At 57.4% G+C, this 12115-nt stretch overlaps 1 protein-coding gene across 1 annotated transcript in view; it reads left to right on the forward strand.

Moving 5' to 3' along the window:
* Positions 1 to 12115, forward strand: part of AGPAT5 (1-acylglycerol-3-phosphate O-acyltransferase 5) — a 42658-nt gene that overhangs the window by 20158 nt on the left and 10385 nt on the right. Inside the window, exons 6-7 of the mRNA XM_014533028.1 lie at positions 762 to 885; positions 2482 to 2689. Coding sequence (XP_014388514.1) covers positions 762 to 885; positions 2482 to 2689 — 332 coding nt within the window. The remainder of the gene's footprint in view (positions 1 to 761; positions 886 to 2481; positions 2690 to 12115) is intronic.

Consider the following 12115-nt stretch of genomic DNA (forward strand, 5'->3'; position numbering starts at 1 on the left):
TGGGCTGTGGGTGGCTGTGGGCTGTGGGTGGCTGTGGGCTGTGGGGCGGTGGGGGCTCTGGGTGGCTGTGGGCTGTGGGCTCTGGGGTGGGAGCCCGCTGATCAGAACCAGCAGGACCACATCTCAGCTGGAAATGAAAGGTCTCAGCCTCGCACTTGCTCCCCCAGGGAGCCTAGTTGTCCCTGAAGTCTCCCAGGAGGGTTGCTTGTTCTCGAGGAACTGACATATGTTCCCAGGAGCTGGAGTTGTGTAAGGGCTGGTGCCAGGCAAGGCCGGGAGAGCAGGCCAGCCAAGCAGAAGCCAGAGCAAGTCCTGGGGCCGGAACAGTGCCTCAGGACAGGAGGGAGGCTCAGGTGCGGGGCAGGGACCAAGGATCCATCCCGGGAAGAAGTGCCCGATGGACCCAGTGCTTTGGCGAGCGAACCAGGCACACACACCCCTCCCCCGTGTGGTCTCCCAGTCGGGTGGGAGCGGGACTGGCCTCAGGAAGGTGACCTGTGGGTGTGATGGTGCCGGCAGCAGGGGCCCCTCAGGGGCAGGCGCACCTGCGGCAGGTCCAGCTCCTTCCTGCCCCTGGGCTGGCGGCAGGTCCCCTCATCCCACCAGATCCCTGGGGTCAGCTGCGGGGGCTTAGAGCCTTTAACCCTTTGTTAAGGAATCTGTACTCTTTATTTTTAAACTTTTTTTTTCTCTCCATTTTCATTACTTTGTATAACCATGAATTCTAGACTAAAAAATGAAATATTTTTGGTTTTTGTTAGAATTTCTCTGCAAAGATTGTCCGAAAATCCATATCCACGTTGCTCGCATAGACAAGAAGGACGTCCCGGAGGAACGCGACTTCATGAGGAGGTGGCTGCACGAACGGTTCGAAATAAAGGACAAGTGAGTGGCAGTGGCTCAGCCTTCAGAGGCCGTGCCTCACTGTGAGCCAGGCTCACAGTCCGAATTCCAGGGGGCGGACCAGGAAGCAGAAGGTCCCAAATGAGACAAGCGGCCCATTCCCCATTGGGCAGGGTCACACCTGGGGCGGGCACAGCTGGTTCATGTAGTCCCTCCCCGGTTCCTCATTGGCTGAGTGCTATTTGTCACCTGTTTCCTATAGGTCGCCCAGGTCTTGCTGCCTCCCATTGGTTATTTAAAAATTTGGGCTGGACCTTCTCTAGTGGCCTCCACCTCCCTTTGTCTGGGGGAGTCTTCCTGGGACACTGCTGTCAGCCACTTCAGCAGCCGCCTGGCCACATGCTGTTTCTTTTCTATGAAGATAAATCAGGCGTATTTCTTACAGCCTGATGTCAGCTCCCTAAACAGCTGGGCCGGACGTGGTGTGTCCCCTGAGCGCCTCCTGGGGTCAGCTCAGGGCTGGTCCAGCACGTCTGTGCGTCCCTGTGAGAGGGCCCCTCCGTTTTCCTCTGCTGTGTTTCCAGACGACTCCGTGGTCAGGTGTCAGTTTCCTCGGAGAAGGCACAGCCGGCGGTGAGCCTCCAGGGTCTGCCGCCCAGGCCGAGGGAGAGGCTGTGTGAGCAGCTGGAGCGATGCCGGCATTCCCTGCAAGGAGGGGCGGGGCATTTCCCGACCAAAATGTCTTTTGGTGCCTAAACAGTTTCTGGATTGACCTTGTGTTTGTCCATGCGAATAACATGGGACAGACAAGAGCGTTGAGCGTGGCGAGAGTTACCTGGAAGGTACAGGTGTGTTTGGGCACCTCTGGGTGAGGCCCGCGTAGAGAGGACATGGTGTCGGATGCCACACGTTTCTAAAGCGGGGACCACAGAGCTCTTCTTTAGAAAAAAAAAATTATATATATAGATATTGAATCAGAGAGGAAGGGGGGAAGAGAGAAACATCAGTGATGAGAGAGAATCATGGATCGGCTGCCTCCTGCACGCCCCCTGCTGGGGATCGAGCCCATAACCGGGGCTGTGGCCTGACTGGGAATCGAACCCGGGACCCTTCAGTGCACAGGCCGACGCTCTGTCCACTGGTCAAAACCAGCCAGGGCAGACTTCCCCTTTTTGTACTGTTGTGTTGGACATGTTTTATGTTGAGTATGTCCCACCATTAACACTTTGCATTTCTAAAATAAGATGGAGAACGAATTAACGATACGATTTTCCCTTTTGGCCACTTTTCTAATTCCATGGAATGAGACTCTGTGTGGCTTCTGGTGGGGGGCCTGTGGGAGGGAGGGAAGTTGGGGGAGATGGAGAAAACGGAGGGCGTACCCCCCAGGCCTGAGCCAGGGCCTGGCAACACGGAAGACCTCAAGGTTATAAAACAAAAGCATCCCCACCATGATGGAGGAATGGAATACACGTTGGGCTCTTTCCAGAGTCGGGGGCTGCAGCTAAACCCTGTTGCTCGGCCCCCTTCATCTACGAGCACCTGTGACTCCAGCCCACACCCGGGCCGAGAGGGACTCGTGGACGGGAGGCTGCAATGGCTGAAACTGAACGTGAACCTCTCCTGTCCCGGCCGCAGGTTACTGATCGAGTTCTATGACTCGCCGGATCCGGACAGAAGGAACCGGTTTCCCGGGGAAAGTGTCAGCTCTAAGCTGAGCCTCAGGAAGACGCTGCCGTCACTGCTGGTCCTGAGCGGCCTGACCGCGGGCATGCTGGCCACCGAGGCCGGGAGGAAGCTGTACGTGAAGACGTGGCTCTACGGGACCCTGCTCGGCTGCCTGTGGGTCAGTATCAAAGCGTAGACCCCAGGCCGGGGCGCTGCGTGGTCGTGGCTGTTCGTGAGTGTAGTCAGAGTGTAAATAAAGCTGTTGACTGAGTGTTGGGCGCAGTAGAACCTCTCACCAGAGCCGGGGTGCAGGTGATCTGGCAGATGCAGGGGCTCGGGCATGGGTGCTGGGCTCTGGGGGGGCGCGGGCTCGCTGCTGCTCTGGGCGCTGTCCAGAGCCAGGCCCGCTCAGGGCGGGGCTGTAGGGCTCGTCACTGGGCGTCACTCGGTGGCGGCACTCGTGAGCATTCGCAGTATGTTTCACTGATTGTGTTATTTCCAGTTTTTACAACTTGACTGGTCCAAACTCTGGTCACTAAAGTATTGAGAACCTTGCTGCTCCGTAACGTTTTTCTTCCTGCATAACTTCCTCCAAGTCAGTGAAGGGAAGTGGACTGAAGGACCGAGGGAGAGGCGGACGGGCAAGCCACGCCCTCTCGTGAGTACCTGCTTCCCGGCTGGTTTCACTTTATAGTTGCAAAGTAACTCATTTCTGACGTTGGTTGAAACAGCCTAATGTGCACACTGCACACCATACAAGGGTAGTGGACAGTACGAGAGTCGGCGCCGTTACGTGGTGGCCGGACTTGCACTGCCTGGCGCTCTGCAGACTCCAGCCGAGCTCTCCACACTGGCAGCACCTGTGCCATATGCACCCGCAAGCCTTAAGGCTCCTTCCTTCCTATTTAAGACGACCATGGCGCTCCCGGGGGACCCGCGTCCCAGTGCTCAGGGTGCTGGAGCCTCGTCTGCTGGCTGACCTGCCTGTGCCTTCTCCTGTCCTCTGGGTTTAGCGCATTTACCCCGCATCGCGTTGTCATCCCGTGGCGATCCTCTGTGTGGCCAGCCAGGTGCTCGTGGCTCCCACGGAGCTGCCAGGGAGCGTGTGTGGTGGGTCATCCCCCACTCCAGCCCTGCTGGGGGCATCGCGGTCCTGTCAGGACGTCCGCCCTCGAGCCAGTGAGGCCCAGGCGTCACCCATGGGCCTGCGTGGGCACGTCAGCCTCAGCGTGACAGGTCGCAGCCCTCTGTCCCCTCGACCAAGAGCTGCGTGTCAGGTACCTGGTCTCAGGGTTCCTGTGACGGACTCTTGATGTGCGACCTGCTCTGTTTCTGTGTCGTCGTCGAACGTGATGCCTGTTGGTCCCTAAGGCAGGGGTTCTGCTCCTGCTGGTGGGTTGGCCCGTGGCTGCCGCTGCGCCCACCGGCCCATCTCGAGGGACCGCTGACCACAGTGATCACGGGGAGTCCTGCCTGGTTCTCCAGAATGGGGGAGCCTCCTCGGGCTGCCCCGCGGGAGAGCGGGCCCTGGGCCTCACCTGGGTAGCAGGTGAACACGCTTTCACGCAGCCCCACGGGAGCGCTGGCCTGGGCGTGTCGGGTGTTGTGAAACCTCTGAAAGTGTTCTCAGACCAAATTGCCACCTTCTCTGACCTGTAAAGTGGGACTCGGCTCTGCCTTCGTTACCTGCTTTTTTAAAGTCTTAACGTTAGACCTGCTTCTGACCAGAGCAAACTGCTGTAGGTTGTGTAACTGCTGGCGATGTGATGGTTATGCTCTGAATCTAAATTCTAAGAAGCAATTTACAATTTAAGAATTGCATTGATTGTAATGGACTTTAAGAAGGCAAAGTGAACTGCGTCAGGTCACTTAAACATCGTGTTTTTATGACTATCCTTATATTCTTCTCACAAAGGGCCTGTAAAATATTTGTTAAAAAATTTGTATCAAAATGTTTGGAAAATTAGAAGTTTCTTTTTAACGTGTGTTGAAATGACCTGAATTATTATTTTCTAAAGTGAAGAGCCCGCCTCGACTTGGAAACCTCTTCACATAATATCACTCGCTTTGGTTCCTGTTGTTGATTTACCCCTCGGTTCGATGTCATGCTCTTATGTTCTTCAGAGATGGGTGTGTTTGGGTGAAAGTAAAAGAAAAAATAAACCTTCGCTGTCTCTCACGTGTGTGCTGTTTAACATTCCGCGACCCAAAAATTCCCCGCAGTCTTCCGTTCCGTGGAACAGGCTTCCCGCTGGCCCTGCCTCCTGAATGCATAAAACTATATATTTTTAAAGTGTCGAGCAAGTTTAAGGAAAAAGACATGAAAACACTCAGCTGTGAAGCAGTGTATTGGTAGGTGATATAGCTCCTTGCTTGACAACCTTCCTCACTACCGTCTCAATGAACGTGCCCAACGCGGTGGTGGCCCGTCCCCGACCAATCCCGGCGAGTCCACAGCAAGGATTCGCTCCTGTCTTCTTTCCCGGGTTCCCTTCCACTGGGCGTGTCACCCAGTCTCGAGGGCGTGAGTTTTACTCTTTCCTCTGCAGTGTTACGTGGCTTCAAGTCACATTCGCTGAATAGTCTGTCAATAAGATGGTCTGATTAGATGGACCATTCCAAAAATACGAGCGAAACGTATAGAAAACTTGCCCATCACATACGGACAATGCACAGTACCTGCCAGACACACCCAGATCACACCTGAGAAGGCGAGGGTCTGTCCTTGGGGGGACAGGTGTGTGGTCCAGGTACGGGTCGGCCTTGGCAGGGGCTGTTAGGCTTGGGGTGCTGGGCTGGGGAGCGGCCAGCGTGCACGGAGCGCCGTTAGGTGAGCTGGAGTCTGCGGGCACGCCGGGCCACGTCACTGACAGCACCGCCTCTCAAAACCGAGCTTCTCGTGGCTCAGACGGCGTCACCTGCACAGTCCCTTCCGCTCCCGAGTCCCACCTGTTGGGGGAGGGGGGCTGGGGGTCCCGGGGCTAGGCCGCTGCAGTGTGACTCCTCTGCCCTTTGCCAATGCAGTGACCTGGAGTCGGTTCCCAAGCTCTGTGCCTCAGTTTCCCTAATTGTAAAGGCAATGACAAGAGTGGCACCTACCCCATAGGGCTGTGGTGAGGATGGAGCAAGGTGTGCACCCGAGTGGAGCTGCCCCGTTCCAGAGGCTGGGTGTCTGTGAGGTTCTCAAAAGCGTCCCCTCCATTCTGCGTGAGACAGTGGCAGGACCCCTCCCCTCACACCCCCCCTCCCCCCCCCCCCCCCCCCGCCCCCCCTCCCACCCATGTCTTTCATTGTAAGTCAGCGCAAATCCTCGCCCATGTGGCCGCCAGCAGGCTCCGCCGGCACCGGCGCTGTCACTGTGCTTAGGTGTCTGGGCTGTCGGTTTCACTTGGCACGTGACGCTGTGACAGGGAATAAAGTCTATTGAATCCGTGCGAGCTCTGCATGTGTGCCTCGCCTGTGCGTGGTCGGGTGTTGTTGGTCTCTGCCTCTCCGCCCTCTGTTTCTAGAAGTTGAGATGAGTGAAGTACTTTATTTCATTTTAAATGTATTTTTATGGCTGATAGTATTACAGACACTTCCCGTCCCCCCCTTCCCCCTCCTCCCAGCTGTCCCCCTCTCCCCCAGGTCCAGGGGTGGGCAAACTTTTTGACTCGAGGGCCACAATGGGTTCTTAAACTGGACCGGAGGGCCGGAACAAAAGCATGGATGGAGTGTTTGTGTGAACTAATATAAATTCAAAGTAAATATCATTACATAAAAGGGTACGGTCTTTTTTTTTTTTTAGTTTTATTCATTTCAAACGGGCCGGATCCGCGGCCGTAGTTTGCCCACGGCTGCCCAGGTCTTTGCCTCCCTATCGCCTGCGTGGGCGGCCCATGTAGGTCTGTAAGTCCTTTGGTTCATCTCTTCTCCAGTAAAGGATTCCAGTCAGAACTAGCCCAGGGCGAGGCCCCTCCTGCTCGGTGTTGCCGACCCCCCCCCCCCCAGGTGCCACTTCCTGGTCCGGTTTATTACTGACGGTGGCTCCAGTCAAACATAAAACCAGCGATGGGGCCTCAACAGGGCTTGGCCTTGAGGCCGTGCATGCGCAAAAGGCCAGGCTGAGGGTGGGGCACCAGTTACGGGCCGTGGGTCGCTTCCGCCCGGACCGCAGGCTTTCCCGCACTGCGTTTCCGGGCACCTCCCAGCCCCGGCCTGATGCACAGGGACCCCGTCAGATTCCCTCCCCCACTCCAGGCAAGTCCACTCCCTGGTCCTCTCCCGCTGCCATCATCGGCTTCCGACAGCCCCTGGCCGCGGCGCGGGCACTGCCCAGCCCAGTTTGCCTCTTAGACAAGTGAGTGACCCCGCCTTCTCACCGGCACTGCCCTGGGGGTGGCTCAGTCCCAGGGCTCCAGGGCCCTTGAATTGTGAAATGTGCTGTAGGTGTCCGCTGCACAAGGTTTGTAAGAATTAGTCCAAAACAGAACGTGCAGCAGTTTATCATCTGGACATTGAGGACATCTGTGACAATAGGAATCTATTCTGCTCAGTAAGATATTGACATGATTCCACCTGTGTACGCGTCGTAGTGTGGCTGCTGGCAAAGGTAATTGCGTTGTGTCTGGCAGCACTGGGTGGGCAGTCGGCTTACAGATGTTGGGACAGACGTGCAGGTTATGTTATTACAGTCGCTTTATTGCCTTGGTGTCACCGTCCATGCAGCTGTAAGCCTACTTTTGCCCAACCCTGCGCATTTGTACTGCACAGACCTGGTCTCCCAGGTGGCAGGGCGGGCACACAGCATGGCTAGCCTCACTCAGGAGGTGCCAACCTAAGGCTGTACCTGTCCTGTCATCGCAACGCCGGGTTAAACATCCATGGGAGGCCTAAGTCAGTTGTTTTAACTGTGCAGTCTGAAGTCAGATTATTTGAAAACATAAACAGCTTTTAATAGTATTTATTCAACATTTAACACGTGGTAGGAAAGTTATGAGTTGATAGGATCATCCGCAACTGCTGGTGGAGGCAAGGCTGCACGGCCAGGAAACAGTACCTGACGCTGACTCAACCCGAGACCTGCTGGCTCCGGCCGGCGCACCGTGCTGTGCCTCACACTGCTCTGCGGGCTTCTTGTTGTTGTTGTTTTTTTGAAAATATATTTTATTGAGTTTTTTACAGAGAGGAAGGGAGAGGGATAGAAAGTTAGGAATATCGACGAGAGAAACATCAATCAGCTGCCTCCTGCACACCCCCTACTGGGGATGTGCCCGCAACCAAGGCACATGCCCTTGGCCGGAATCGAACCTGGGACCCTTCAGTCTGCAGGCTGACGCTCTATCCACTGAGCCAAACCGGTTAGGGCTTGTTGTTTTTTCTTAGGGTTTCCAAGTTCACAAACAGGAGCCCAGGCGCTGGTGTTTTGTTTAGTCGTCTTCTCTGAAGGCGGCTCCGTATCGATCACAGCCCTGGTCGCTGTGCCCACAGGTGGAGACCAGGTGAGAACCTGGTTTCTGGGACCTCGGCCAGTTTGAACTCCAGTGACCACATCCTGATGTGATTGTTGGAAGCACAGCATAAAACAATACGGCAGATGAAGCTGGTTCCGTGTAGCTGAAACGTGTGTGTACATGCAGATCTGTGTAAAAATACAGGCCTATGTCCTGGCGGGTGTGGCTCAGCTGGGCGTCACCCCAAGCACGAAAGGTTGCCAGTCGATTCCTGGTCAAGGGCACATGCCTGGGTTTCGTGCTCCATCCCCGGAGAGAGGTGTGTGGGAGGCACCAATGGATGTTTCTCTCTCATCAATGTTTCTCTCCCTTTCCCTTCCTCTCTCTAAAAGTATCAAACTGTTCTTTGAAAAATAATAATAATTTACCATCGATGGTAAGGATTTCTCGGACGATGCTGAATTCCTCTCTCCGCATCTTTAATGTCGAGTCCAGGATCTGGGCACCTCTCTGAAGACTTGATGCAGGTGACTCTCCCGTGTTCCTTAACTCCCATACGTGCCCCGTACCGCCCCTCACACCGTGTAGAAGCCATAGTGTGCACGTTCACGCGTGCTCACCATCAGCTAGGCCAGGGCAGCACCGCGTCTTTAATTAAAGTGCTTTGCATACACAGTGGACACCGTTCTCAAAGCATCAGCCATGTCCCTGTTCACGGAAAAGCTCCCTAAAGAATAGCAGGCCTTTCTCATTTCCTGTCACTCAGTCCTCACACCCAGGTCAGGAGGCCGGGAGGCGGATGGGAGTCCCCAAGTGTCCCATCGTCCGACCCCGCTGGGCCTTCAGAGAGGCCTGACCTTTGCCCTTCAGGCCCAGAGAGGGAGGAAACAAGTGTGGGAGCCTGACCAAGACCCCGCCCCACCCTGCAGGGGACCCCGCCCACAGGACCCAACCCCGCCCCTGCCGCCCCTGTTGTCCGGGTCCTTGTTGGGCTTGGGGAGGGGGGACCCTGAAGCTCCCCCACAGGTGGCAGGCAGCCTGGAACTGCTGTCCGACTCCACAGCCCTGCTCCACCTCCATCGCCCCACTTCTCCAGGCCACGTCCAGGGGAAAGCCGGCCCTTCAGTTCTAAGGGGAGCCTGGCCAGTGTGGCTCAGTGGTTGAGCATTGGCCTGTGAACCAGGAGGTCATGGTTCGACTCCCGATCAGGGCACATGCCTGGTTGCGGACTCGATGATCCCCAGTGTGAGGCGTGCAGGAGGCAACCAATCCATGGTTCTCTCTCATCATCGATGTTTCTCTCTCTCCCTCTCCCTTTCTTTCTGAAATCAATTAAAATATATTTTTTAAAAAAGAAAAATTCCAGGTTTAAAGGATGAAAGCCCTTTTCTCGAGAAACCACCCCTGTAAGAGAAGAGCCGTCTATTAACAGACAGGAGGGAGGGGGCAAAGGGGCATAAGCGGAGATGGAGGAGGCCTGACCTGGGGTGGTGAACACACAATGTGTTATAGAACCGCGTGCCTGGAGCCTATGTGATTTCATTAACCAACGTCACCCCAATAAATCCAACTAAAAAGAAGTAGGCGGGCGGGCGGGAGCAACACCTTTGGCTTCAGAGTTAAATGTTACCTTCTCCCCGTATCCCCCGTGGGCCGTGGAGTGTCATTCAACTTCGGGGTGAAAAGCAGGGAATTCAAGTCCGGCCTGTGGACAGGAGAGTGAGCAGCAAACCCGGCTTCTGCCACCTGCTGGTGGCCACCTCCTCCAGAGACGCCTCAGCGGGGACAGGATGTGGTGAGGCCACCAGGAGGACAGCTCGAGTCCACGCCCTGACGCTCCCAGAGACCCGGACAGAGGGCCATCCACCGCACCCGGGTCCCTGCTCCCACCCGCAGGACGGCCTCCTCGGGACACACACCACCCGCCACTGCCCAGGCTCCTCGCGGTCAGAGCCCTGCCCTGCCTCTGGGCAGCCTGTGGGAACCGCGGGCCCGCCTGTCTGCTAGGTGGTGCTCAGCCCGTTGCTGGGGCTTCTGCCCTGGCTGTGGAGCAGTCCTCGGACTGTCTGTGACCCAGCGGCCACGTCCTCACATTTCCAGAGCTGTGCCACCCAGGGGGCCACGTCTGCCCAGGTGACACCTGCAGCCCACACCCCAGGTGGGGACAGGCCACGGCTCCTAATTTCAGGGAGAAACTGGGCTTTGCTTGAGCTGCACTTTAGCGATAGCAGCAGCAGACATCTCAGGTTCATTTCATCCACACAACTTTGTAAAGTAGGGTCGCTGCTCCCACTTTACAGCTGGGACCAGAGTCTCTGACCTGGAGAAGGTGCGCCAGGGCCGCAGAGCTGTCCCAGAAGGAGATGCTGCCACGCACTGCCTGGACCTAGGAACCAGGAGGTCACGGTTCGATTCCTGCCGGGGCACGTGCCCGGGTTGTGGGCTCCATCCCCAGGGTGGGGCGTGCAGGAGGCAGCCTGTCAACGATTCTCTCTTATCGTGGATGTTTCTCTCTCCTCTCCCTGCCTCTTTCTGAAATCAATACAAATATATTAAAAACATATTTTTTAAAAAGAGTATAAATTACTTAAAAACGGACAAACAGAAAAGCAGCCCCCGCTGAGCTGGGAATCTGTGGACTCTGCTCACAGGGCAGATGCAAGAGCAGGGCCACACCCCCTCTGCAGGCTCCTGGTGCAGACCCTGCTTCCTCCTGTCCCTCCTGGTCACCCGTGTCCTTGCGGGGACGGTGGCTGGGACAGCCGGGCTCCTCATCCAGCCCAGCCCGACGCCCGGAGGGGCCAGGCCGCGGCATCCGCGTTCCTCAGTGCGCCTCGGCTGTGGCCTCCCTGGCGTGGGGTGCCCTCCGGGCCAGCTCCTGCCAGGGTGGGTTTGTGTGTGAGGAACAGAGTGAGTGAGCAGCTGGCTCTGTATTGGCCGCAGGTGACACCCTGGCGAAGTGCTGCCTCGCGTGGGCGGAGTGCCCCGCTCTCTCCGGCCCAGGCATGTCTGTGTAGGTCGTGAGGAGGAGCTGGGGCTTGAGGCAGTGAAGGCCAGGGGAGCCCCGAGGGTCTCCTCCGTGACCCCGAACCTGCCTGGTGCCCAGCCAGCCCAGCCTCACCTCAGCCTCTGCTCTCGGAGGGCCTGCTGGCCCCAGGTCATGCACACCCACTGCTGACGGAGGCCCCTCTCCCGCGCCCCGTGGTCCAGGGGCAGCAGAGGTCTTCGGTCCAGAGAATGGACATGGGCCCCTCCCCCCAGCGTCCAGTGCCTGAGCCTGGCCCTGGAATCCTGGGGTTGTTGTGGGGCGAACCGTGCGCCCCGAGGTCCATGTGGTGCAGCCCTAACCCCACTGAGATGCTGGTGGGGGGGAGAGGGGGTGGGGAGGCTGTGAGTACAAGGCTGTGGGATGGGGGTTCGCTCCCTCCGAGAAGGGGAAGGCCCAGCTGGCGAGGGAGCGGAGGGGGTTCGTGGGCCCCCACCTCCGGGTGTTAAATCTCCCAGGCCCCTCCCAGAGACCGAGTCAGTGGGTCTGAGAGGGACCCAGAAACTGCTGTGCACAGGAGGCCACGGTTCAGTTCCGGGTGGGGCATGTGCCCGGGTTGTGGGCTCGATCCCCAGTGGGGGGCATGCTCTCTCATCATGGATGTCTCTCTCTCCCTCTCCCTTCCTCTCTGAAATCAATAAAAATATTTCTAAAAAATAAAAGAGAGAAGGGACCGGTGCTGCCTCTGCTCCCAGTGAGGCCAGGGGGAGGGCGACTGTGAACCAGGAGGGCCCCCAGCCCAGGGCCTGCCGATGCCTCATCCCCGACTTCCAGCCTCAGGTCCCACAGCGGCCCTCAGGCCCGGCCATGGCGTTGCCAGAGCCGCGCGAGCTGTGCCTGCGAAGGAAGCGGTGCGTCCCCAGGTGGGCCGCCCGGCAGGGCTGGCCCAGAAGGCTCGGTAGCAGGTGACCTCAGGAGCTGCCAGGACACCAGGCCGTGCGAAGGGTTTGCTATTGAAATTTAGTGTCTTTCTCGCAGAACAGAGGAGAGCAGGTGAGCTCTCTGAGGGCCGAGGCAGCGCCTCCTGCTGGGCGAGACCATCCCAGGCCTCCAGGCTTCCTGTTTTCCTGGGACTCGCTTCCTGCGGCTCCCAGGGTGACGGCAGAGGATGTGGGAGTCACAGCGC

This window comes from Myotis brandtii, unplaced genomic scaffold (genome assembly GCF_000412655.1).
Source record: "Myotis brandtii unplaced genomic scaffold, ASM41265v1 scaffold930, whole genome shotgun sequence".
Classification (NCBI taxonomy): Eukaryota; Metazoa; Chordata; class Mammalia; order Chiroptera; family Vespertilionidae; genus Myotis; species Myotis brandtii.